We start from the raw sequence: 25,096 nt of genomic DNA on the forward strand, positions 1-25,096 counted from the left end.
TCTTCTGATTTTTCGTTATCCCAAGATCCTTCGGAGTTTATTAGGTCTTGGACTTTTTCCGGTAACGGGTCTTCTTTATCTCTTGGCCTTTAGAATTTATCTGAGTTGGGTATCCAATTGTCTTCACATATCTTTGTGTTAGCTCCATTTTTCACTTTCCAAACATAATTATCCTTAATAATACTTAGTCATTTTTGAATACTTGTCCAAATCCAGGAAAGCTCATAGTTTCTTGTAGGATCCATAAGATTAGAGTTTTAAGTATTTTGCTTCGAGTAGTTTCACCCAAAATTGATATTTTTTTGTCATTAGACGGCTGGCCAACTTCTTTAAGAGAGCTATGTTGAATTTATGAGGATTTTTTTATACCTATCTCCCCTTGCGATTTTGAATTGCACATGTTAATCCACGCTTTAAAATAACCTTCTTTTTTTGTCTCATCTTTATTCAGCCAGAAATTTCTTTGTATTCTATCTAATTGATCTGTTGTTTCTTTAGGGAGAGCTAGAGCTTGCATTTGGTAAGTCGGGCAAGCTTGGAGGATGGATTGAATTAGGACTGTCCTACCCGCTTGATATAGAAGTTTTGCTTTCCAACCGTGTAAAGTCGCATAGTATTTTTGGAGAAGGGGTTCAAAGTTTTCCTTCCTATTTTTATTAAATAAAAGAGGTGTGCCAAGATATCTATCTTTCTTTGTCATCAAGGGAACTTTTAGGATCTTCGCTATTATTTTTCCATGTTTTGGATGAATTTTCGGGCTCAAAATAGATTCCCGATTTTTATAGGTTTGCCATTTGTCCCGTGATTTCTCCGAATAAAGATAAATATCCAGTAAATTTGTTGCTTCTCCTAGGTCTGATTTAGTGAAAAAAAAATCATTTGCGAAGATTAGGTGTGAAATGGTTGGGGCATGTTTATTTATCTAAATCCCAGATATTTTCTTATCCTCTGTTGTTTTTTCAATGAGTCTTGATAAGATCTTCATGCATATGAGAAAAAGTTAAGGAGATACGGGATCACCATGTCTAATTTCTCTAGAATTTGAAAAAAAAAAATTGGTCTTGAGGATCCATTTAGAAGAATTGAGAAAGATGTGGTGGAAATGCATTGTAAAATGAGGTTAACCCAGGCGTCACAAAAGCCTAGTGAGGATATATAGAGCTTTTTTGATGAAGGGATACTCCACCCTGTCAAAGCTTTAGAAAGGTCTATCTTTAAAGCCAGAAAACCTTTTTTTAGCTTTGGAAGTTTTCATCGAGTGAAGGAGTTCATGGTAGATTATTATGTTGTCGGTAATTTGTCTCCCCGGAAGAATGATTGATTGGGCGAGATCATTCTATTAAGAATAGGTTTCACCCCATTTGCTAGGATTTTAGATATAATTTTATAAATGGTATTGCTTATACTGATTGGTTTAAAATCTACCGGAGTTTGTGGAGTAGAGGTTTTTGGTATAAGAGTAATATACGAGTGATTAAACTCTTGCACCATCTCCCCAGTCCTAAAGAAATCCTGAATAGATTAAATTATATTCGTACCTAGATTTTCCCAGTTTTCCTTGAAAGAACCGAGTTGGAATCTGTCCGGGGCCGGAGCCCCACAAGGGTTCATATTGGAAATGGTGGACCAAATTTCTTTTTTAGAAGGGATTTGAATGAGAGAAAAATTGTCTGAATCTGAAATACACGGCTTGATTATCTCTGATAAATCAATGTTGTAATTAGGCATTTGCATAGATCCAATCTGGGTGAAATGATTGATAAGAAGAGAATTGATTTGGTCTTGATCAGAGTGCCACAGGCCTGAGGGATCACGTAGAGAGTGAATTGCATTTATTTTCTTCCTGCTTGTGGCAGTAGCATTGAAATATTTTGTATTCTGATCATATTCTTTAAAAAAATTATCTCTAGAGAGTTGATGGTAATAATAATTTCTAATTTCGTACCATTTTCCAAGTTCAGCTTGTAGGTTTTTGAGGATATCTATATTGGATGAGAAATTTCTTAACTTGTGAATATTCTCTATTTTGTTATTTAGTTTTTTTTATGTTTTTGTGAATATTGCGAAAAACATCTGAATTCCAGTGAGCTAGGTCAGAAGATAAAGCTTTAGATTTGTTGATAAATTCCTATCCGAGGAATTCGTAGAGTGAAGTTTCCAAAATGCCGCCACTATTGTGGTTAGTGTAGGGTGAGATAACCAGGATCTAATGCATCTAAAGGGTTTTTGAAGCTTTTTTGTTTCTGGGTTTGTATCAAAGAGTAGGGGGTGTGATCAGATCCTACTATGGTTAGATGACTTACCTTTGTATCCGGGAATATTTGTATCCATTGGTACGATACTAACGCTCTATCGATCCTTTCGCAGATATTTGCTTCCCTTTTTATGTTGTTGGACCATGTAAATGGAGCTCCTTCAAATTCAGCATCTAGAAAGCTCAGAGAATCAATAACTTGCGTAACAAAGGTTGTACTGCTTGAGCTCGAATTGTTTCCACCTTGTTTTTTTAGCCTGATCTCGAATAATATTTAAATCTCCAATTAGAACCCAAGGTTTTTGGATCCGTTTAGCCAAGTCCGAAATATGTGTTCGTTGGCCAACTTTTTTATCAGCATTTATTGCACCATAAACATAAATAATTTCTATTTCTTTTTCACTAATATTTGCCTTAAAACATTTAAATATGCGGATACTAAATTTAAGTATGCAGACTAAGGATTTTACATAGGACTTGTACGAGCGTGTACCCAGAAAAACATGCAATCTATCACGACCCATAGTCATAGCTATGCTGTCACCGACTGGCCTAGACAATTTTAGATATAGGCCAAGTAAGTATACTCGTGTGGCATATACGAATACAGATATAAATTTTCCCGTGGGGAATTATGCATGCTCATCCCAAACACATTTCAATGTGGAGCACGAGATGGATCATATATACCATCCCATAGGGTCTGTAGATATAAATCCCGTTATGCTTGTGATCGGTGCATTTAGTACCATGTATGGAGGGGTGTATCCTTATTCTATCCTTTTTTACCACATGAATCACGCAGTATATCTTGAGTTCGTTTCTTCAAATACACTCCAAAAAATTAAGTCCAAATGGTACAAAAACATTCCCAAGGCCAAAGAATGGGATTTCTGCGGCCTCGAAGCCGTGAGACAGTGATCATTTCAATTGTCAATTATCAAATCAAAAAAATTCCTACCGGCATGGATGGAGCTAAGTGAACTACAATCGAAGACAAAGAACTAGTAGCTTGCGAGTACGTGCAAGACGTGCGCTGAATCGAATACAGTTCGTGCTCGACATAAGAGTCTTCCAAAATAGTTGTTAATGCAAATTGTCGAGAATTTATGTATTAAATCTATTAGTGTTGATGTTGCAAATACGTGACCTACTATTACATATAGCTTATCACGTAAAATAATACATAGATGCGGCATTTATGATAGCATATTGTGCGTGCATATACATACTGCATAGTTCATGATACAATTTAAGTCAAAAGTGATTTGAATAATCTTCATAGTTAATGAAGTACAGAGGTCGTGCTCGCGATGAATTTCATGCTTTAAGATTAAAATATAAACTGATTTCCAAGAATCTTTGATTAACTACTTTAAGGATGCGGCGGTGTAAGAGAAGTGATCCAGACATGCTTCAAGCTAAAGCACTTATCCTTAATCTCGTGGCAAGAACGTGAGTAGATCAAGAAGAAGATGAGTTTAAGGATTAGGTTAATCATTTTCTTGGTGTACTTATACTAGGGAACTGAATGCTGATTCAGCAGTGACACAGACGCATCTGGCGATGTCGATATGCTACTGATAATATGATGGTCAAAATATAAATAAAAATTTGATCGAGGTTACAGAGAAACTGGTTTTTAGAATTTTGAGTTGGCAACATACTCTTTCACTTGTTCAACACCGTGGCACGGCTTCGAACTTTAACATCTTGTTTAGATGGCTTCACAGATATGTAGTACTCTGTGTCGGTTTGCAAATAATAAGGGCACACATTAAAATATGCATTGTTGGGTTAAAAATGTGGTTCTTTCTGTTTCAGGAAAAAAGCATTTTGTTTGAAAAAGAGGATCCATTGATATGGTTATTCTCCCACCGCTTCGTAATTTTTGTATTAATATTTTATTTAAAATTCAAACAATAATGAACATAAAAATAATTTTGTGTTAATAGATCTCTTTTTTGAAGTTTTATATTCTTATCAAACATCAATATATTTCGAAATATCAAACATCTTAATGTCAGCCATTAGTTTTTAACATCTGACTTTGAAAGTGGTACAACATAAGGTTATACATCTCGGATGCGAGGATTAGCTAGCTTCAAATCGATTATATCATTTGAATTGTATTAGAAATAAAATGATGCTGAAATCTAAAGATAATACGAGAACAACTATGTCCGCGGATTTTTATAAGCTTACCTATATTTCATATAGAATTGCACTTTTGTTTTTGCTCCAATGCAATCAAATTTAACAAAATCTTTTTGTTTCTGAACTTGTACTCACGATGCCCAGAGTAATTGCATGGGTGCTGACTTCAGATGTAACCACTTATCCTCATATGAGCTCCTGATATCAGTCGCCAAAGTACCTAATAAACTCAAAACAATCCCAATTCCATCTCAGCAGCAAGTCTTTCATAATTCAGACAATAGACTCGATGGGGCTTCAGGATGCAGGCTTTGAGGGAGCTCCTTTTACATGGTCAAATAACAGACAAGGTGACACCAATATATGTGAAAGAATTTACAGAGCCCTTACATCGTTTCAATGGACACAAAATTTCCCTAATACCAAGGTAAGTCATCTTCCTAGAATTGGTTCAGATCATACTCCACTCTTGCTAGACTCTCACCCAGAAAAACAAATTTTATAAAAACCATTTAGATGCATTAGATCCTGGCTCTCTCATCCATCTATTACTTCCATGATTGCTAATTCTTGGACTCTCCATTCCAGTAGTGATCAGAATTATAACTTCCATGCCAAACTTCAACTTCTTACAACAGACCTATCTCAATGGAATTCAGATGTTTTCGGAAATATTCACAAAAATATAAAATTCCTAAATAATAGAATTGATTCTCTACATAAATCCGGTAATTATTCCGCCAATCTAGAAAATTTTAGAAAACTACAAGTAGAATTAAGAGAGTGGTACAAGATTAAAAATGACTATTACCACCAAATTTCTAGGGATAAATTCTTCAGGGAATACGACCAGAACACTGAATACTTCCATGCCACTGCTTCAAATAGGAAAAGAAAAAATGCCATCCATTCTCTTAGAGAACCTTCAGGCCTATGGATTTCAGAAAGAGATCAAATCAATTCGCTCCTGATTAACCATATCTCTCAGATAGGCACTTCTCATATCCCAAATTACTTGGAAGACCTATATAATATAATAGATCCTTGTATTTCTGAAGAGGAAAATATTTCTCTAACCATCATCCCTTCAAAACAAGAGATTTGAAACACTATTTCTAATATGAATCAGTGGGGAGCTCCAGGTCCGGATGGTTTTCAACCGGGTTTCTTTAAAGCCAATTGGGATATTTTGGGACCAGATATAATTCAGTCTGTTCAAGAATTCTTTAAATACAGAACTTTAGATCCTAATTTAAACTACTCTTTCATAACTCTTATCCCAAAAACTTCCACTCCTCAAACCCCAGCTGACTTTAGACCCATTAGCCTGAGTAGTACCATATACAAAATCATATCAAAAATTCTCTCCAACCGTCTTAAACCAATTCTTAATAAGATAATTTCTCCTAACCGATCGGGCATTCTACCCGGTAGACAAATACGGATAATATCATCATTGTCCATGAGATTATCCACACAATGAAAACTTCCAAAGCTAGAAAAGTCCATTTTGCTCTAAAATTAGATCTTTCCAAAGCGTTTGACAGAGTGGAATGGAATTTCATTAAATCTGCTCTTACAACACTAGGTTTTAGCAATTCCTGGGTTAATCTCATAATGCAATGTATTTTTACAATCTCTCTCTCCATTCTTCTAAACGGTTCTCCGGGTCCTGCTTTCAAAACCTCTCGAGGGATAAGACAGGGTGACCCACTCTCTCACTATCTCTTCCTAATCTGCATGGAAATTCTATATAGACTTCTAGAAAAGGTGGTTTCGGAGAGGAAAATTTCTGGTCTAAAGATAAACAAAAATGCTCCCAATATTTCCCACATTTTCTTCGCAGATGATTACTTCCTATTCACAAAAGCAGACTTAGGGGGAGCAAAAAACCTTCTAGACATCTTATCCAGGTTTAGAGAAATTACGAGTCAAATGGTAAACCTTCAAAAATACGGAATATACTTCAGCCATAGAATTCATCCGAAACATGGGAAAATCATAGCTAAAAGTCTAAAAGTCCCTTTGATAACAAAATATGATAAATACTTAGGGGCGCACTCTTTTTTGATAAAAAAAGAAAGGAAAATTTTGAACCCCTTCTACAAAAGTACTATGCTACTCTGGAAGGTTGGAAATCGAAATTACTCTCTCAAGCTGGAAGAACGGTGCTGATAAAATCCGTCCTACAAGGTTTTCCTACTTACCAGATGCAAATCCTTGATCTTCCTAAGGAAACTCTAGACAAAATGGATAAAATCCAAAGAGACTTCTGGTGGAATAAAGATAAGAACAAAAAAAGAGGAGGTTATTTTAAATCTTGGGTCAGCATTTGCAAACTAATCTCACAAGGAGTCCTTGGAATTAAAAACCATCATCAATTCAACATTACCCTCCTAACGAAGTTGGCTAGAAGACTTATCTGAGAACATGATCAACTTTGGGCGCGATTATTGAAAGCCAAATATTTTCCTAACAACCACCCTTTAGAAGATTATAGAACTTTAAATTTATCTTGGATTTGGACAAGCATACAAAAAGTCCTAAGCCTTATTAAAGGTAACTTCGTTTGGCAAGTCAAAAATGGAGAGTCGGTTAAAATTTGGGAGGATAAATGGGTTCCTACTGAAAATACACTTCAAAAACCAGTGGTTTCTACAGAGCCGGTTCCACAAAGGGTAAGTGAACTGGCTACGCAAGAAGAAAGTTGGGATCAAGATAAACTCGATAATCTCTTCACTCCTAATATAAAAGAAAAAATTCTAGCCATTTCTCCAAATAGTCAAGAACAAGATAAGGTTAGATGGCAACATCATTCCTGTAGAATTTTCTCAGCGAAAAATGTATATAATTTCCTTATAAACCAAGACCAAGAAAACAACAACTCAGGTGAATTTTCTTGACAAAAGATATGGAAAATTAACGTGAATCCGAGGATCAAATTATTTATTTGGAAACTAGCTCATAAATCCCTCCCAACAAATGCAAGACTAGGAGCGCATAACAAAGAATTCAATACGGATTGCCCAATGTGTAACGCCCAAGTCCAAGAAACAGAGCAACACCTAATAAGATCTTTCCCTTTTGCTAGAGCTGTTTGGTTTGGGTTATCTTTAGAAGTAGTCAACTCAAGAATTAATACAGATTCAATAGCAACATGGATGTGGATTACGGGACCAGCTTTCTCAAACTACTCAATCTCCTGGTTTATCTGGAAGTATAGATGCTCAGTAGTTTTTGATAAAATAAATCCAAACCCAAATTCTCTTATAGAGCAAATCAAAAAATTCATACAACAATATCTTCAAGAGAATATTCAGAAGAGCAAAAGAGTTCAACGAGGTACGGTCTTTAAGGAAAAATGGTCAAACTTAACATCGGACTGGATACTGTTCATAGATGCGGCTTTTAAAAAGGAAAATTACACCATGGGTTATGCTTTCATCCTATACTCAGCGGACAACGAATCTTTTATGCACATTGCAGCTGGATCAGATAGGGCTTTCTCGGCGTTCCATGCAGAATCAAAAGCTTTATTAAAAGCTGCTTCTTGGTTGAGTGAAAATATTTTATCTAATGTCACCTTAGTTACAGATTGCAAAATGTTAGCTGAAACCATCAAAAAGGAATGCAAGATCCCATATTGGAACGCAGATAACACCATAAAGGAGACTCAAACAATTCTGCAAAAACTCCCTCAAGCTCAGGTGCAGTATATTAACAGAAGATATAACTCAGCAGCGGAAAATATAGCAAAGGAAGCTCGTGTAAAGCATCTTCGGCATTTCTCAACCCAAATTCAGCTAAAGGTATCTCAATCTAGTGTGATGTCCAATTTATTGCCTGATTAATATTTTCTTTTTACATCTAAAAAAGAAATCCCAATTCCATCTTAATATACATAGTTTACAAAATAAATAGAATGGAAAGCATAAACTATAAATGATAATCAAGGTGTTTTAAACACCTATCACTTAACAAAACTTGTACACTGGTTATAATCCGATTTTCAATTGAGTTTATTTGAAAAGCTCTTAGATTACTTTTCCAAATCAAGCAGATCATCCATGGACAATATGTACCACGACTCAAAATGTGTTCTTGGACCAATCCAAAAAGGTCAGTCATGACCGTACTATTATGACGAAAAATTTACCGCTCAAACTATTTTGATTGGTGATTTAAAATCTGCATCATGAGGAATAAAATTCTTGAAATGTCATTTTGACTCGGAGTCTGTCATGTGGGACACGATCAAGTGCTCATAGTTTGCCACTATTGTTGGAAAATGGGTTCAAATAGAGGATGAATTAAACAGAGAGAAATTGTTGTACTCTTGACTTTCAAGGCTCGAATAGATTTCTTTTAGACAATTATTTCTACCCTCCCACCATCAATTGGCGATTATAACAGGTATGCGAAATAATGCCTTCAGGATACAATGAAAGCCCCTACAACAGATAAATTGGATTCAAGGTTTGTACCCCTTAACCCAGTCAAGAACACACGAGAAAGGTTTCTGATGATGCTTTAGAAAGAGAGAAAACAAGTTGAATTGATTGATCAGAATGGGAGAATGCCTTTAGTGAAGCCTTTTCATTAGCAACGGACGCTTCCAAAAGTCATTAATGATGGCTTATGGGAGAGACGCGTCTGTTCAAGTTTGAATAGAAATTTCTAGACCCCCACGACATGACCTGTCAGGTCAAACACAACCGGGAGGGGCTACGCCCCCCGATAGCTGCAAACAATCTTGAAAATATCCAATAACTATAATCCGAAATATGCCTCACTGAAACAAATGCTTTGACACATAAAATTTACGTTGTTGCGTGTTGTAGTCTAAAATTTTCATTGTTCACTTTAATATAAAGTTTAGGACGATACCCAAAAACATGTTAATTATGTTTTGATTGTAACTACCCTTCAACTCAATATGGAACAACTTCCAATCTAAGTTAGATGAGAGATCGTTTTGTCAACTGAGTCAGATCGATCAACTACAGTTTCAACACGGTTAGGTGCCGCACGTCTTTGTAGTTTGTGTTAGAAAATCATTGCAAGATCTATGTTTGGGTTGATTAGAAAAAAAGGAATATCCTAAGCCAAAATCAACTTCCAAAGATCCATCTAAACTCTTAACATCGAGCTAGCTAGCACAAGAGCTCGTCGTAACCTGTATTTATTTCACATTTAATGCAAACATTCCACTACAGTATTATAAGGCCAGCAACTTATGCACTGTAAGAAATGAATGCAGTAGGTAGTCGCAAGATCACTTGCCATGTACAGTTGTCGTACAAGATATTTTCATTTCAGCAGCAGTAGTAATCACGAACGGGGATCAACCAGTTCAAACTAATCTTCTTCTCCTAAACACAATCTTGTCAGATCTGCATTTAACACTAACAATGATGGACCTTTACTTTAATTTCACAATGCAAAGACGTGCAGCGCCATGCGGAGGGTAGTCGGATACCACGACACTAGAAAGAGAATACACTGCTTTCCCTGTTTTTTGTATTCGAAGATCTCCTTTCAAGATCCGAAACCGTGGGGGCATGGGAATACTTTTCAAATGTTGGCGGGAATGGGTTACTGTTTCAACAGTCAAAAAGCTAGAAAAACAAACAGCACAAGAATAAAGCTGGATCTCTCCCATAAAAAAACTTTAGAAGGTACGAGATTTGATTTTCAGCTCAACGGATTTTCTTTGAATATTGCGGAACTAACATTTCATTGGAATGGAAGGTTAAGTTTAAACCCGCAAGTACTTGCACAAGGACACATTGCCATGTCCTTTGTTTACAAAAACCAAGTTTGGCAGAATTTTTAAATGTGATGTACATAACGGTTCTTGTTTATAAAATAGTATTATGATATGTTGGCCTTTTGGTTTATATAATTAAGATTTCGTTTAACCCACAAATACTTGCCGTTCGGCCTCGCATTTATTACTCCTTTAAGACTTTAAGGAAGGTTCGTTAATTAATTTCTTTTAATGGTGCTACAAAGGTTACTAAATTTAACAACAAATTAGTATTGGGATGAAAATAATAACCCGTTAAATTTGATAATTCTTATATTGACTTTGAGTTTTTACTGTGACTTTTGTTTTCCCTCTTCAGTCCATATATTCAAACTGCTCAAAATTTTTGATCAATGGACCAAATTGAGCACCACGTACTCTGCCGACCAAAGAAAATTATTAATTTGCACCATATCCACATGATTAAGTAAAAATTAAGGAGACAGGGGTATCATTTCTGACATGGCATCCAACGTGTAATTAAAATAATCCATATCCACGTCATTCACACCTCGTACAAAGTTGTCTCTCTACGCCAATGAAAAGCCATTTCCTATCTCTCTCTCTTCTAGGCCTCCTAGCCCATCTTCTCTCTTTCTAAAGTGAAAACAAAAAAAACATCTCGGACATTCCGCCATCTCCTCTCCCGACCGTACTTTACCAACTCAACCCCACCAAACTTCTTTTCTCGGGATATTCGGAGAAATAACAAATGACCTGTTATCCAACTTCCCAAATTAGCGGGGAAAATGTTCAGATTTCCCGCCAGGATCAAAACCCCGTTACGAGAAATAGTCAAACATTTCAACTATTCAACCGTCGTCATTTCCCTGACATTTACCGTTACTTATAACAGTTTGTAATAGTAAGTGGTTAGTGGTCTACTACTACTGCGCACGTTGAATGAATCACATTGAATGTTGACTCTATCTACTTGGCAGGTTGATCTTGACGGAAACCTAGATCTTACGGTCATTAGTGTTTCTGGTTGTTTTTCGTATAATTTTCGAATGATTATTTTATGCGGAGTGGAGGAGTAGATAGTGAGATACGATGTACAGGAGAACAATCGTAATGTTGTCGTGCCACATGGGACTTAAATTAGGTTCACTAAACGAAAAACATGAACACGTGATTTACTGACATTGTTGCACATGATGATGGGTTCACCTAGACAATTTAATTCTGAGAGGAAAAGGGTGGTGTTCTGTGGTGGTGGTGGCCCTAGTAGCTGTAACTAAACAGCGTTTTCCGGCAACTATAGGAACCTACACTGCAGGAGTGGCTTGTCGATTTTGGAAAAACGACAATAGGTGCATTTAGGTTTTTGAAAAGAGAACATAAATAGACGATGACTTTTTGTTCATGAGATGGACAGAGTTACCTCTACTTTGATATTTATGGTTACTTTTTAGTGCAAAGTCATTTTCTCGTACAACCTAGTACTGTAGCCTAGCTAGCTATAGGTTGATGTCAACTTGCATGGTATAGTAGCCTGATACTCTGATTCTCTAGGAGTGTATCTAGAATACGGTATGTTTTTTTCCTATAAATATACGGCCATACGAATTGTCGGTTTCAAGTCTACTAGCAATACAGAATACGAGATTTTCGTTTTCAAGGCAATAACTTTGGCTATTGAATGGGCTGGTTACGCATGCTCACTGTAAATGGTGGAACAGAGAATTAGTAATGAATGGGAGAATATATTTTGATAGAGAAGTATCATGTGCAGTAATGTTATAATGATTTTGCGGATGAGTAAATGGTAATTTAAAGCTATTATAACTTACCTTCTTTTTTTTTTACGTTTGGAGATATATTGCGGATAAGTTGTGTGATATGCGCACTTGTTTTGTCTATTAAAATCAGTACACTGTGTCGAAACAAATGCGCGCGATGAACAAAAATGTTGTTACAATTTATGGTGATATTGTAATTGCATATAATTATTTTGTTGTCGATTAATATTAATAATAATTATAACAAATGTGGTTAGAATTTATGATTGGAAACGAGATTGTGAATTCAAATTGTTGAATCTAATTTTCATCCAACTCCGTCAGAATAGCTAGACAGTGTAATCTAATATCTGATCGTTCATGAGTACGGATGTCCAAGGTATATGTGCGTTATATGTGTTCCCATGCAATAGTATTGATAGCATTTAATGACTAACTCAATATCTTGGTGCCATAACTCGATCCGCGTAATTAGTTGTGATATGAGGGTAACTCGAGCTCTAGTGAAAACCATCGTATTGTTTTATTTTCTCCGATTTCTAATGCAATAATACTAAATTGAAATACAGTGGATTTGAACTAAATTTACCGGTGCACAAACTTGTATTGCAAAAAATGGGATGCCGTAAGAGTTAAGTCAAGAAACCTGATATTAAAAGGTAGAAACAGAATTGTTTGAGAGGAATTTTTTTAAATTGTATTTAAATCGAATGAAAAGTACAAGCTTAAAGCTTACATATTATAATATCAAACTCTCTAGCTAAAGCTAAAGCTTGATACTCTCCGAGAACATCATTAACTAGATAAATGGTAAATATGTAGACATTTTCTCGAAAGCTAAAGCTTGTATTATGGAGACTAACAGAATAGGTCAGTCTTGTGACAATTTTTTGGGATTTTCTTTTATTCCTAGACTAGGTAACCAAGTAGCGAATATCTTGGCAAAACATGTTAGATCTTTAAATTCAAGTCTTGAATGGGGAGTTTATCCTCCAATTTGTAGTAGAAACCAAATTCTAGTAGATAAATCTAATATTGGGAGTTCTCAACATCCCATATTAGATGGCTCTACTTCCTTTGTAACCGCGACTCATTTTGAGTCTTAGTTGTTTTTATGCAATATCTTACTTACAAAAAGAAAAAAACTCTCTAACTAGCCTAGCAACAAAAATTCAAATTACAATCTATAATGACTTTCCAGAAGGGATTAGATCACTGAAAGATGTAATTATTGACCAATTCTCATTGCACCCATTGAAAAAATACCAGCTTTAGCTTCATTTATAATTGTTCCTGCAAATCTGTGAAACTTATTATCCATTATTTTTCTATTATTTTCTTCTCAAACTTCCTAACATAATGTAAAGATGACTGATGGTCATATTTTCCTTTTTCTGTTTCTCCCTCTTTTGAATTCCTAGGCTCAAGTTGAGCTGAAATTATGCCAGTCTTTGCACATCTAACATTAAAGCTACCAATGAAATATTCACATTTTTTTCCACATAGTCGTAACGTAGAAGTAAATGGTTTATGGATTCCGGTACTTGATGACATATAGAACGTTGTATATTACTGAGTTGACATCCTCTACTTATAAGATTATTTGTTGTCATAATAGCATTTTCTTTTGCTGCCCAAAAAATTTGCACATTAGACCAAGCACTATGGTAAGCGATTTCGCTTCACTATAAAATTGTAGCGAATCCAACTAGTATGGTCTTCCATATCGCTTTAAAGTAGCGATATCTCTTAGCTACACTTTAAAGTTGATCACATTTGATGCGTCTTGTAGCTAAGGGAAATTCTGCGTGCTTTTTCACTTTTTGGAAACTCCATGTCCGTGTGATTTCCAACGGATACTGAATATCTGATTCTGGTTTTCACTCTTATAAAAATTCTATTTTTTCATTTTTTTTATTTACTAAAACTTCTTTTTAACCTATTATATCTCTTTTTTTTTTTATCTCTTAATTATATTTTAACTTATACAAATATTCCACTTTAATTAAAAATAAAATAAAATAAGGATATTGAGTTCCCCAGTTTGCACTATTTACACGAAAACTCAACTTCTGTGTTGTTCAGCTAAGGGATGCCTATAGTGAGATGAATTTTGGCGCATTTCGCTATGCTTCAAATAAGGGATAGCTAAGGGATATCCTTTACCGTTGTGCTTGGCATCAGGAGGAACAAATTTACCTAAATACTACCTCTGTTTGTTTTTGTTTTCTTAAAGATACTGTCACTTTTTCAATTTGGCCTATCTTTAGACTAAAGTGAAAATATCTTTCTTTTTCTAAAAACAGGGGAAGTGAGTTTGAAAGGCATTTTTGTTGCTATGTCTTTATGTTGTGTGATTAACCAATCATGGCAGTTTTTTGCATTGAACACTACATTTTAGCTCATCTTCTTTCGTATCCAGATGAGTAAGAGTACCTAAAAAAGTAAAGGCTCCATGACCTTTAGAATCTCATATGATCTAACCATTTCTTCTCAGTATTACATTCCAGGAATCTCAAGATACCATATTATTGAGATTATCATTCTTCTGAGAAGAGATTTTAGAGAAGTCTTAGAAAAAATCTTCAAACATGGATTGTACTTCGACTTTGTCTTGCCAAAACTTGATGGCTACCCAATCCTGATATGTGTTGTTCTCATATCTTCAACAATGCCCTTTTGCGTTTGAATTCCTTCTTACAGTTTAAAGATACATCTACATGTGTATATGACCGGAAACATTAGGGTTCGGGTAAAAGTGACCTTAATTTAAAGGTATCTATTTGAACTTGTCATGTTACTTGAAAATCTATCGGAAATGGTTAGATTTTTCTTCAAATTTCGTGGTGTGTCTATGTCGTTAGTCCTTGGTATGAAGTGTATGCTATCTGGTTAAATTATCCAAATTTGCTAAAAAAAAATCTCCAAAACCAGTCATTTATCCTGCAACTGTTGTAACCGTTTCAATTCAACATCAATTTATTATTAATATACAAGGCTTGTCTCTTTCCCCGAAAGAAAAAAGTGGTTCAGAGGTTACAAAATAAACTCCTGAGTTTTTAGCCTTGCTAACCAACAATAGAGTAAATGTGATACCGTCAATTGACTATAATTAAATTAAAGCCCTGGCTTGGTAGTTCTGGTATCTGATTTAAGAGAACAAAATATTTTCGATTACTACGGCTTTGATAGCTGGCATAGTAACTTAGGGAGAATCTTCATTGTGAATATTCCTTGAGCAACATCTTGATAGGAATCTATGGTTTCTGGATGGTGACCATACTTTTAGCTTCAAACAAAGCCTATTTCCGCTCCCAAGATCACTTGTAGGCGTTTAGACCACGTAGCCCATGCAATAGCTACAAATCAATCGTCTAAACCACTTCTCAAACAGAACCATGTCAATAGCCATCAACATAGTACTTGAGCAATGACCATGCCCATTGATGCAAATTAGTCAATGTATAAATGCACCTCATGTGGTACATTTTGAATTATAGTCAAAACGTCAATGGATCTATTTCTAACAATAGAAATACCAAGAGGACATGGCCTCTCCGCTCTGTCCACCCAATTAGAGAAGATTCTACTTTCGAATTGACAAACCCAACCTCAAATTTTCAAGCAGTTAATAACACCACCAGTTTTGCATCGATATGTTGCGTAATTAATTGCACACGAAAAGAAAAGAAAACATAGTGTAAACCAAAGACCGGCCGTAACGATGTAATAAAAGGAAAAACCAAAAAGTAAGCGGCCGACAGTAACGGTATGACGCCTCCATAATACCAGTCCATGGGTCGATCGGCAAAACCAAATGGCCAAAATCTTAATCTTTAAGACGTATGATACGGTTGGCGGCACATCCTATAAGGCCACATGTTTAGAGTTTAGACAATATCTACGGTTGATCACGTCCATAAAATATCCGATTCTTAGAGGATAATTCCTAACCTAATTTTCTTACGCAAACTTTTACAAATACAATTTTCCGCGTACTCGATTTAACGATTACGCCTACATTTGGACAATTTTTTCTTTGCAAACCGATTTTATAAATATTTGGCAACAAAGCGGAGCCAAAAGCTTCACTAATCTTGTTAGGATACAGGAAAGAAAAAACAGGTTTGGAGACTTGGGCCCTAAAAACTTTTAGGCTTGTGAGCCAGGTTGATTGGGTGTGCAACTAGGCACCCCTGCTTTGAAATTGCTTGGTCCGGTAAATACAGACAATCATTCCCTTGCAAACCGAGTCAATCGGCGTCTTCCCAGCAACATGGGATGCAGACTACGGTAGATACAAAATGGAAACTGCTGGCCAACAACTACAGCTATAATAAAATCAACAAAACTGGAGTTGAATGCAAGCAAAGCAACAGCCCACCTGGCATATGATGTGGACAAAAGAAGGCGGTTCTAACAAAAGACACGTAGCTGTCTAAAATCGTTTGTTCAACAACACCGATTCGTGTCAGTAACTCAGTCTTAAAAATGGAAAGTGTAAAAAATATCGAGAAATCGTCTTATTACTGGTAATAAAATAATAATAAAAATTAGAACTTCTAAATTAAAGACGGGGATATTGGTATAAATAACACAGAATGGCTTTGTCTTTCCACTCACTAAAAACTTTATTTTATACACAGCCAGAGAGAAAAAAAAGAAGAACCCAAGAAATTTGAAGAAGGTGGTGGTTGTTAATGTCGATTTAGACAAGAACCCCCAACAACAAGAAAAGGGTTTCTGAAGATTATTCTTAGTATCAGTCACTGGCATTATTGAGTTATTTTAAGGAGAAGTTCTGAAGATAAATTATCTTTGTTTATCTTGTTGTTTTAAACAAGGAGGAAGTTTCTGTGTTTGCTATTTAAGTCTGAAGAATTTTTCAAGGAGTTCAAGAAATTTCAAGGAAACAGAGAAAGATGGAGTGGTCTGGTTGTCTCAATGAATATGAAAAGCTTGTCATCAGAATGAACACACCAAGGTTTGTTTTCTCATCCTTCCCTTTTCTTCAAACATTTTCTGAAAGTGGGTTTAATTTGGTAATTTTTGTTATTTTTAGAGATTTTTTTCTTGGAGATTTTCTTAACAAAAATAAAAAAATTCTTAGATTTTAAATTTTTTTTTTAAATTTGGGATTTGAATGATGTTTTCTTTTGCAAAACGTAATTATCACCTTTATTTTTTTTCCCTTAATTTTCCATGGTCTCGTCAAAATTAGCCTGACTCTTCAATCCCTCAAAAGTTTGATTTGATCTTTCAATATTTCTAGAAGGTCTAATTTGGACTTCTTCCTCTGTTTAAAATTTGTTTTTTCTAATTTTTCTCTCTTTGATTTCTTCTTTACAGAGTTGAAATTGACAATGCTGTTTGTGCTTCTTCAACACTAGTCAAGGTAAATTTCACACATCCATCCTCATGTTTCTAAGATTTTAACCCTAAAAATTGGTTTCCAGTAAACTAATAATTCATTGTTCCATTTCAGATTGACAGTGCCCAAAAGGATGGAATTCTGTTAGAAGCTGTTCAAATCCTTACAGATCTCAACCTGTCCATCAAAAAGGCTTACATATCCTCTGATGGAAGATGGTTCATGGATGGTAAGAAGCACATACCCCCCTCTCTGTTTCTTTCTCAAACGCATTTGTTCTGTTTTTTCAGTTTTCTAATTAAATGCTTGTTCTGTGTGCTTGCTTCAGTTTTTCATGTGACGGATCAAAACGGCAACAAACTCACTGATGAGAGCGTGATCAATTACATTGAACAGTCTTTCAACACGAGCAACAACACTGTGAAACCCAACGAGTTGAATGGACTAACCGTGTTGGAATTAACAGGGACTGATAGATTAGGTTTACTCTCAGAGGTTTTCGCTGTTCTATCTGATCTTCAGTGTAATGTTGTTGAATCGAAAGTCTGGACACACAATGGAAGAATTGCATCTTTGATTTATGTTAAGGATATTGATTCTGGTTGTCCAATTGAAGATTCATTGAAAATCAGCAAAATCGAAAGCCGATTAAGGAATGTTCTTAAAGGGGATAATGATATTAGAAGCGCTAAAACTACAGTTTCTTCTATTGCTGTTACTCATACTGAGAGAAGGCTTCACCAAATGATGTTTGCTGACCGTGATTACGAGAAGAAACCCGACGATGATTCGCCTATTGTTACAGTTCAGAATTGGGCTGAGAGGGGTTATTCTGTGGTTAATGTTATGTGTAAAGACAGACCTAAGTTATTTTTCGACGTCGTTTGTACGTTGACTGATATGCAGTATGTTGTCTTCCACGGCACAATTGATACAACAGGAAACCAAGCTCAACAGGAGTTTTACATCAGACATAGTGATGGAACCCCAATTAGTTCAGAAGCTGAAAGACAACGAGTCATTCAGTGTTTGGTAGCTTCCATTGAGAGAAGGGCATCTGAGGTAATTTCGTAGTCCCTGTCAATTAATCATTTCATTTCTAGGCAATTGCAGCTCTGTTTGAAATTTGATTCATTTTTGATCAAGTGCTAATAATATCTGGTCTTTGTTTGATTGTTACCAGGGTGTAAGGCTTGAGTTATGCACGGCAGATCGACAAGGGTTGCTATCTGATGTTACACGGACTTTTCGCGAAAATGGATTAAATGTTGCAAGAGCAGAAATCTCAACCAAAGATGACATGGCCCTTGATACTTTCTACGTGACAGACACAGCCGGCTATCAAGTTTCTTCTAAAACAATCGAAGAAGTTCGCGAAAGAATAGGACTAGATGATCTAATTGTGAAAGATCCACCATGTTCTATTCCAAAAGTTTCATGGGATGATTCTCCGGCCGGCGGCGGAGTTGGCGGTGCAGTATTAGTATCCTTGGGAAGTTTAGTTAGAAGGCATCTATACAGTTTGAGTTCTATTATTCATAGAGCTTAAGGGGGGGGGGGGAGAGAATTCAACCATAGAAGACAGAGTTAACAAGAGAAAAAGCAAGATGAAGAAGAAGAATATACGCAGTAATAGTAGGAGGAGGAAAATTAAAAAGTTAAGCAGAATTAGGAAGGGAGGGAAATGGGAATATACTTTGCTTGAAGAATTGGGGTTCAATTTGTACATAAAGATTTTATTATTCAAAAGGCTTGGGAAAGGAATGAAAATGAAATTTGGGGTCCAAGTAGTAGTAGTTGATTTATAGTTAGGGTTTGGTTGGTTGAAAATTGAGGTCCCCCATTCTCCATCTGTGTTTTTGATTCTTGAATTTGAAAAGGGGAGGGAAATACTTGAAGGCTAAGATTTGGATAATTCTGTGGACTGTGGTGGTGGTGGGGATGCGAATTTAGCTGGCAACAAAGACAGGTGAAGAGAGTTGGTAGAAAAGTGAAGATCTAAAAGAAAAATCTTAGATTGGATTGTTTGGGGTGTGTTTTCATGGTTTTACAGGTTTTTTTACACCGACAGTTGATTTGTATATAGTTATGATGATGACTTTCATTTGTTAGTTGCAACCAACTTAGGAGAAGAAGAAGAAGAAATTAGTGGTTGACATTTGTGGATTTCTCTCTATATTAATCAGATCTAATCTATTTTTAAGTCTCATTCTAATCTAAGCTTATTATGTTGATTCTCTTGTTATGTTTGTTCGTGGGGTTAAGTTCCTTTTAGCTGTTGCTAATGTGACAAATCGAATTTGGAGATGCAGAAGCATCTTGCCAGTACTAATTAAGAAAGCATCTTGGAATCAGACCACGCCATATTGCACACTTAGACGGCCTAAGTCACACCATATGACGACATATTACATTTTTTCTTTTTTGTTGTCGTGATATATATATGCAACTGTTCTATGCTTACCGACGGAAAATTCTTCCGCCTCCATTTTTGGAAAAATGGTACCTCATATCTCTTTTTCATTTTTGGCTAATAAGATAAATAAAAGGAAAGAATTATCAAAGCATCATTTTTCCTAAAACGGAAAGTGTATTATATCTTCCTAAAATTTTTGAAAGGCATAACTTGATTCAGGTTTAGGCGGTGAATGTTATAGGTCATACAATTCTATATTTCAAATTAAAAACAAGATTTGTATCTATAAGTTTCATCAGATTTTACCAGATTTTTGCCATTATAGATATAATTAGCGTGGGATATGTATAATCTCTCATCTCATAATCACAAGTAAACAAGTCAATATACTTGGAATCGGTGTAACCGTGATATTACAGTGACCCGAGTGCATACGGATGTAAAAATTGCATTATTTTTTATTCATCTAACAAACAAAAATAAAAACATTGAAGACAGAGATTACGGTGGGGAAGGTCTAAGGGATGGGGTAGATATGATAAGAGGAGTAGAGAGACAGTAGTTACGGAAAACCGCTGGGATCCCGTGACATTCACCCCTGAATTCGAATACAATACGATCTCTACGGTCAAATGTTTGTCGGGCAGCACTGTATTTGCATGGTTCATAGTTTTCTCCTTGAAACAAGGTAAACTAAGCAAAACATATAAAATTAACTTGATTAAGGATTAAAAAAAAACATTTATGACAAGTTTTAGTGTTGAATTACTGTCTGATTACGTACAAACACAGTCCAGGATTTAGTGGAAAGTAGCCATAAGCAAGAAAAAAAACAACCCGAAAGATGGGAAACTATGGACAATCGATAATTACCAGGAACATGTTTATTTTCACAAAATTGATTAAATAGACTAAAATCAATAATTTCTGAGTGAAAAGGATATTTAGATTTTGATACTGTTTAAATGGATAAATTTTTTAAAATAGTCAGGATGTAAACGGTTTTATCCTACCCATTTTCAAATACTTTTTTTATTTTTAATTTACATCAGAATGCATCCAGTTTCATCCTTGCTATTTTTTAAGTTTAAGCCAGGATGAATCCAGTTTCATCCTTGCTATTTTTTTGGTGTCCATTTCACCCATACTAATTTTTGCTCGTCCATTTGAACCATGTTTTAAAAATATTTGGACAAATGATCCATTTTACGAAATAAAAAATACAACCTTTTGGAGCTCAGTGTGAACAGAAATATAATGATTTACGTATAAGGTCTATATGTTTATGATTTTGTTGAAAAATTTATATAAAAAAATAAACAGAAATGGGTCATTTGTCCAAATATATTTAAAACATGGTTCAAATGGACGAGTAAAAATTTGTATGGGTGAAATGGACACCAAAAAAATAGCAAGAATGAAACCGGATTCATCCTGACTTAAACTTAAAAAATAGCAAGGATGAAACTGGATGCATCCTGATGTAAATTAAAAATAAAAAAAAGTATTTGAAAATGGGTAGGATGAAACAGTTTACATCCTGGCTATTTTTAAATTTTTGTCCATTTAAACAGTATCAAAATCTAAATGTCATTTTCACCCAGGAATTGTTGATTTTGGTCTTTTTAACCAATTTTGTGTTTTTATTTTAATTTCCAATCGATAGAAAATTTGATGCTAGTAAGTTTTTAACACATGTCATTGATATCATCACTTGATGATTTTATCACTAGACTGCATCAGTTAATCATAGGCTTCCGAATCGATCTCGGTTAGTTTTTCTTACGGAGGCCATTACCATATAATCAGCTGAAATGCTGCATCAGCATCATAAAGTTGTGTTTAGGACAAAATGAATTAAGACAATACATTCAATTTGTAAGGTTAAAAGAGATTAAGACATAAGCTCGACCGTCTTCTAGTTTGTCTTATTGCCCTAAATTAAAGGATTTTAATTTATCACGTGAAAACGCCACCACTCCTACTCCGCTCTCTACCACTTCGGATTAGAAATCACAAGTGTGGGACCCACAAAAAGACCCATTTAAGAGTATTAACTTGCACCGCCAAATTAATCAAAAATTAGTAGACTGGTTTTACTCTTAATAATCGTAGAGTAGACATTAAGAGTCTTAATACCTACACTCTTGCACGTCTCCCACTTACCTGATCTGGTAATAAAGACGATTTCAGAGAAGATCTTGTGGACGTGCAAGAGAGTCCCGGAAATAGCTTATAGCTGTGGTTAAAGTAAAAGAAAGAAAAGTGGGAAATGCAGTGCACGATGTGGAAAAAATTTCAAAGTTAAGTAATGGGATGAGATGACAGGGAGGAACGTGGTTTTGGCCCTCTAGTCTAATGCATGTATGTACCCGGTTGATGCGCCTGATTTGATGGGTAAACTTAGCTGGCTTGGTGGTAACTTGGTCCATGTATGAGCGTGAATTGTGATATGATAACAGGACCCAATGCATGTACGGGCATCACGTGATTTTCTTTGAGAGACAGATAGGAAGGGGGAGGGGAGTTGTTTGGTAGATGGTCAACACTATGGGGTCAATCATGCTTGTGTTCTACTACTTCAAAGTTATAATAGATGGGTGCGGTGTGGTTTGGAAGATTAAATTGGTATTAAACTGTGGCAATGGGTCGTTCGAGAAAGTTTTTACATGTCATCCTGTCTCGTCATTCTCTCTCCTGCTCTGCAAAGTGGGCGAATTTTTTGAGTCAACTCAGATGAAACTTTTTTAAAAATCAAATACTTCATCCGTTCTCTTTTAATAGGCCAGTTTCTATAAATAAAAATTTCAAAAAAATAGGCCAGTTTCCTAATTGGGAAAGTCAAATGTTATTTTAATTTTTGGGACCACTTTTCTCTTAACTTCTTTTGATGACAAGTGTCATGTGGACCACTTCACTTTAATTCTTTTGCTAACAAGTGTCATGGGGACCATTTCATATCACTTCTTTTATTGACAAGTGTCATGAGGACCACTTTCAATGATTAATTCTCTTAATTTCATTAAATTTCGCTAAAAACAAAACTGGTCTATTAAAAAAGAACGGAGGGAATACAATTCTTGAAGATTTTCATCAAATGCATTACATCTGGGATCTATAATAAGCTTTGTTTTTCATTCTTCCATGATCTACTTTGATCTTTAATTTATTTCAAAAATTCTCGTTAAATTTTATTTCATATTTTGCTTTTGTATTTTAAACGCAAATGCTATTCACCTCCCTCTAATCTAAGCCTTACATCTCTATCGAGATCCGCATTCAGGTTTGGGAGGGGTTCACCATTCCTTTAATATGGGGTTTAGGTTATAGGGAGGTGAATAGGGAGTGGATAATAGGGAGTTGAATAGCATTGCGTTTTTTAAACTAGTTTTATCAAAAAAAAACTAATCTCTTCCATGTTCTCTTCATTACGAGTGTGCAGGTTTGTTTATCCATCATGGCGTTTGCCTTCACGTTTGTGCAAGTGATCAATGCGTTTGCTTGGAAGTTTGCTAATCGTTTGATAGCAGGAAAAATCTATGCTAGTGTCAGTGATTTCCAATGGCAAGAAGTTCTGGATCAGAGCAATGAGTTGAGTCAAAGCTACACTAAAAGTCCGCCCAAAAAAATTCAAATTCAAATTTACCTCAAAACTCGCTTTATCAGTTACAAATGGAAACAGAAAATCGATCACCGGTTTTTACTCTATTGGTTAATATATGCTATATTTTCTTTCCATCCAGCTCAGTCAAATCAATTAATCTGTTACCATAATTTGAGCGATATTTCTGCAGAAAATTATCGGAATATATATCTTGTTACAAATAAACCTAATCTTTTTCTATATAAACAAGATTCTGAAGTTTCATTCTCTTCAAAAGAAATCAATCTCACAATCAATCTAATTATGGAGACTGGAAGTTCTAGTCAAATGGGAGATCTTGTTCACAAGTTTAAGCAAGCAGCATTGGAGTTAGGTGACACAAATGAAGTATTGGTTATTAGCTCAGAAGAAAATGTTGAAGCTGTGGAAGAAGAAAGTAACTGGGAAGCATGTGCCATTGGGAAGATTATTATTGAAGGAAAAATGGGTTGCGAGGCTGTGAAAAAGTACATCAAGTTTACTTGGCCTTTCCTAACTGAGAAGGAGGTTAAGACAGTGGAGGTTGAACCAAACATAGTGATTTTCAAGTTCAACAAGTGGGATTCTCTGAATAAAGTGACTAATGAAAAGCCTTGGAACATCAACAAGAACTTATTGGTTGTTCATGACTATATCCCTGAGATGATTAATACAGAAAAGCATTGGGGATTTCAACATTTTTGGATTCACCTAAAATGGATCCTTCCTGAACACATGAATGTTGCTGCAGTAAAAAAAATAGGCAGTGTTATGGGAGATGTGGTAGGAATTGAGCCAAAAGATGCAATTCCAGTTGATGGAGAACCTATTAAGGTCTGTGTTAATGTAGATCTTACATTTCCTATGAGAAGAGGAGTGAAGGCAATCACTAATGGTGGAGTAACCAAGTGGATCAAATTCTTCTATGAGAGACAGCCACCCAATATCTATCCCAAATGTTATATAGTTAAGCATTGTGGAGTGGCTTGTAAAGACGCAGCCAATTTTCTTCAAAAGGCTCATGATAAGCCATACTTTTTTGGTAACCCAAAAGTAATAAGGAAGAATATAACTGCAGTTTCTAAAGAAGTTGTACCTGCAATCAAGAGTTCTCAAAGGAAGTTTGTCAAGAATGCAGTTTTTGTACCCCCTAAAGATGGAGAAATCATTAATATGAACTTCTTAATCAACAAAGGTAATCAAGAAGAAGGGAGTGAAGACAGCAGGATGGGTAAAATAATTAGAATGGAAGATGGAGCTTCAACTGGTGGCACTACTATTGGTTCTTCTTCCTGTGAAACCACTGTCACTAGCAATGAAATTCAAACTTCCTCCGCAATCACTGCAAAGGATAAGCAAGCTCTAGGCACTCAAATGGAGAGTCAGGTATTTCATAATTTTCTTATAACAAGTCTTTATCAATTAGTTTATTTCAGTACTTTTTTCGTTTTTATTAGATTTTATTTGCATTTAGCTTTTAAACATCACAGTCTGCATATTTTCATAGCTTCCAAGTTAGTCTTACACAAAATCTTTATTCTCATTATTAGTATTAGTATCTTGCATAACATCTTAGTTGACTCAAATAAGGCTCACAATATGAAAATAATCTCTTGGAATGTTCAGGGACTTAAATCCTCAGCCAACAGAAATCATCTTAATGATCTTATTAGATGTCAAAACCCTAATATAATCTTTCTGTATGAAACGAAGATAACTCAAGAT

General features: G+C 35.4%; 1 protein-coding gene across 1 annotated transcript; it reads left to right on the plus strand.

Moving 5' to 3' along the window:
• The first annotated feature begins 16,588 nt into the window (after nt 1-16,588).
• LOC113304732 (ACT domain-containing protein ACR8-like) lies at nt 16,589-19,574 on the plus strand. The gene is made up of 5 exons (XM_026553877.1): nt 16,589-16,946; nt 17,312-17,357; nt 17,448-17,562; nt 17,662-18,395; nt 18,517-19,574. The coding sequence occupies exons 1-5, from the start codon at nt 16,885-16,887 to the stop codon at nt 18,880-18,882; spliced, it is 1,323 nt and encodes a 440-aa protein (XP_026409662.1). The 5' UTR covers nt 16,589-16,884; the 3' UTR covers nt 18,883-19,574.
• The last annotated feature ends 5,522 nt before the right edge of the window (nt 19,575-25,096 follow it).

Source organism: Papaver somniferum, chromosome 8 (assembly GCF_003573695.1).
Source record: "Papaver somniferum cultivar HN1 chromosome 8, ASM357369v1, whole genome shotgun sequence".
NCBI classification, from domain to species: domain Eukaryota; kingdom Viridiplantae; phylum Streptophyta; class Magnoliopsida; order Ranunculales; family Papaveraceae; genus Papaver; species Papaver somniferum.

Bases quoted from the DNA above. Each gene is read 5' to 3' on its own strand.
- LOC113304732 (XM_026553877.1), top strand. From the start codon at position 16,885: ATGGAGTGGTCTGGTTGTCTCAATGAATATGAAAAGCTTGTCATCAGA. The intron at 16,947-17,311 runs GTTTGTTTTCTC...TCTTCTTTACAG, and splicing joins ATCAGAATGAACACACCAAG to AGTTGAAATTGACAATGCTG. The intron at 17,358-17,447 runs GTAAATTTCACA...GTTCCATTTCAG, and splicing joins CTTCTTCAACACTAGTCAAG to ATTGACAGTGCCCAAAAGGA.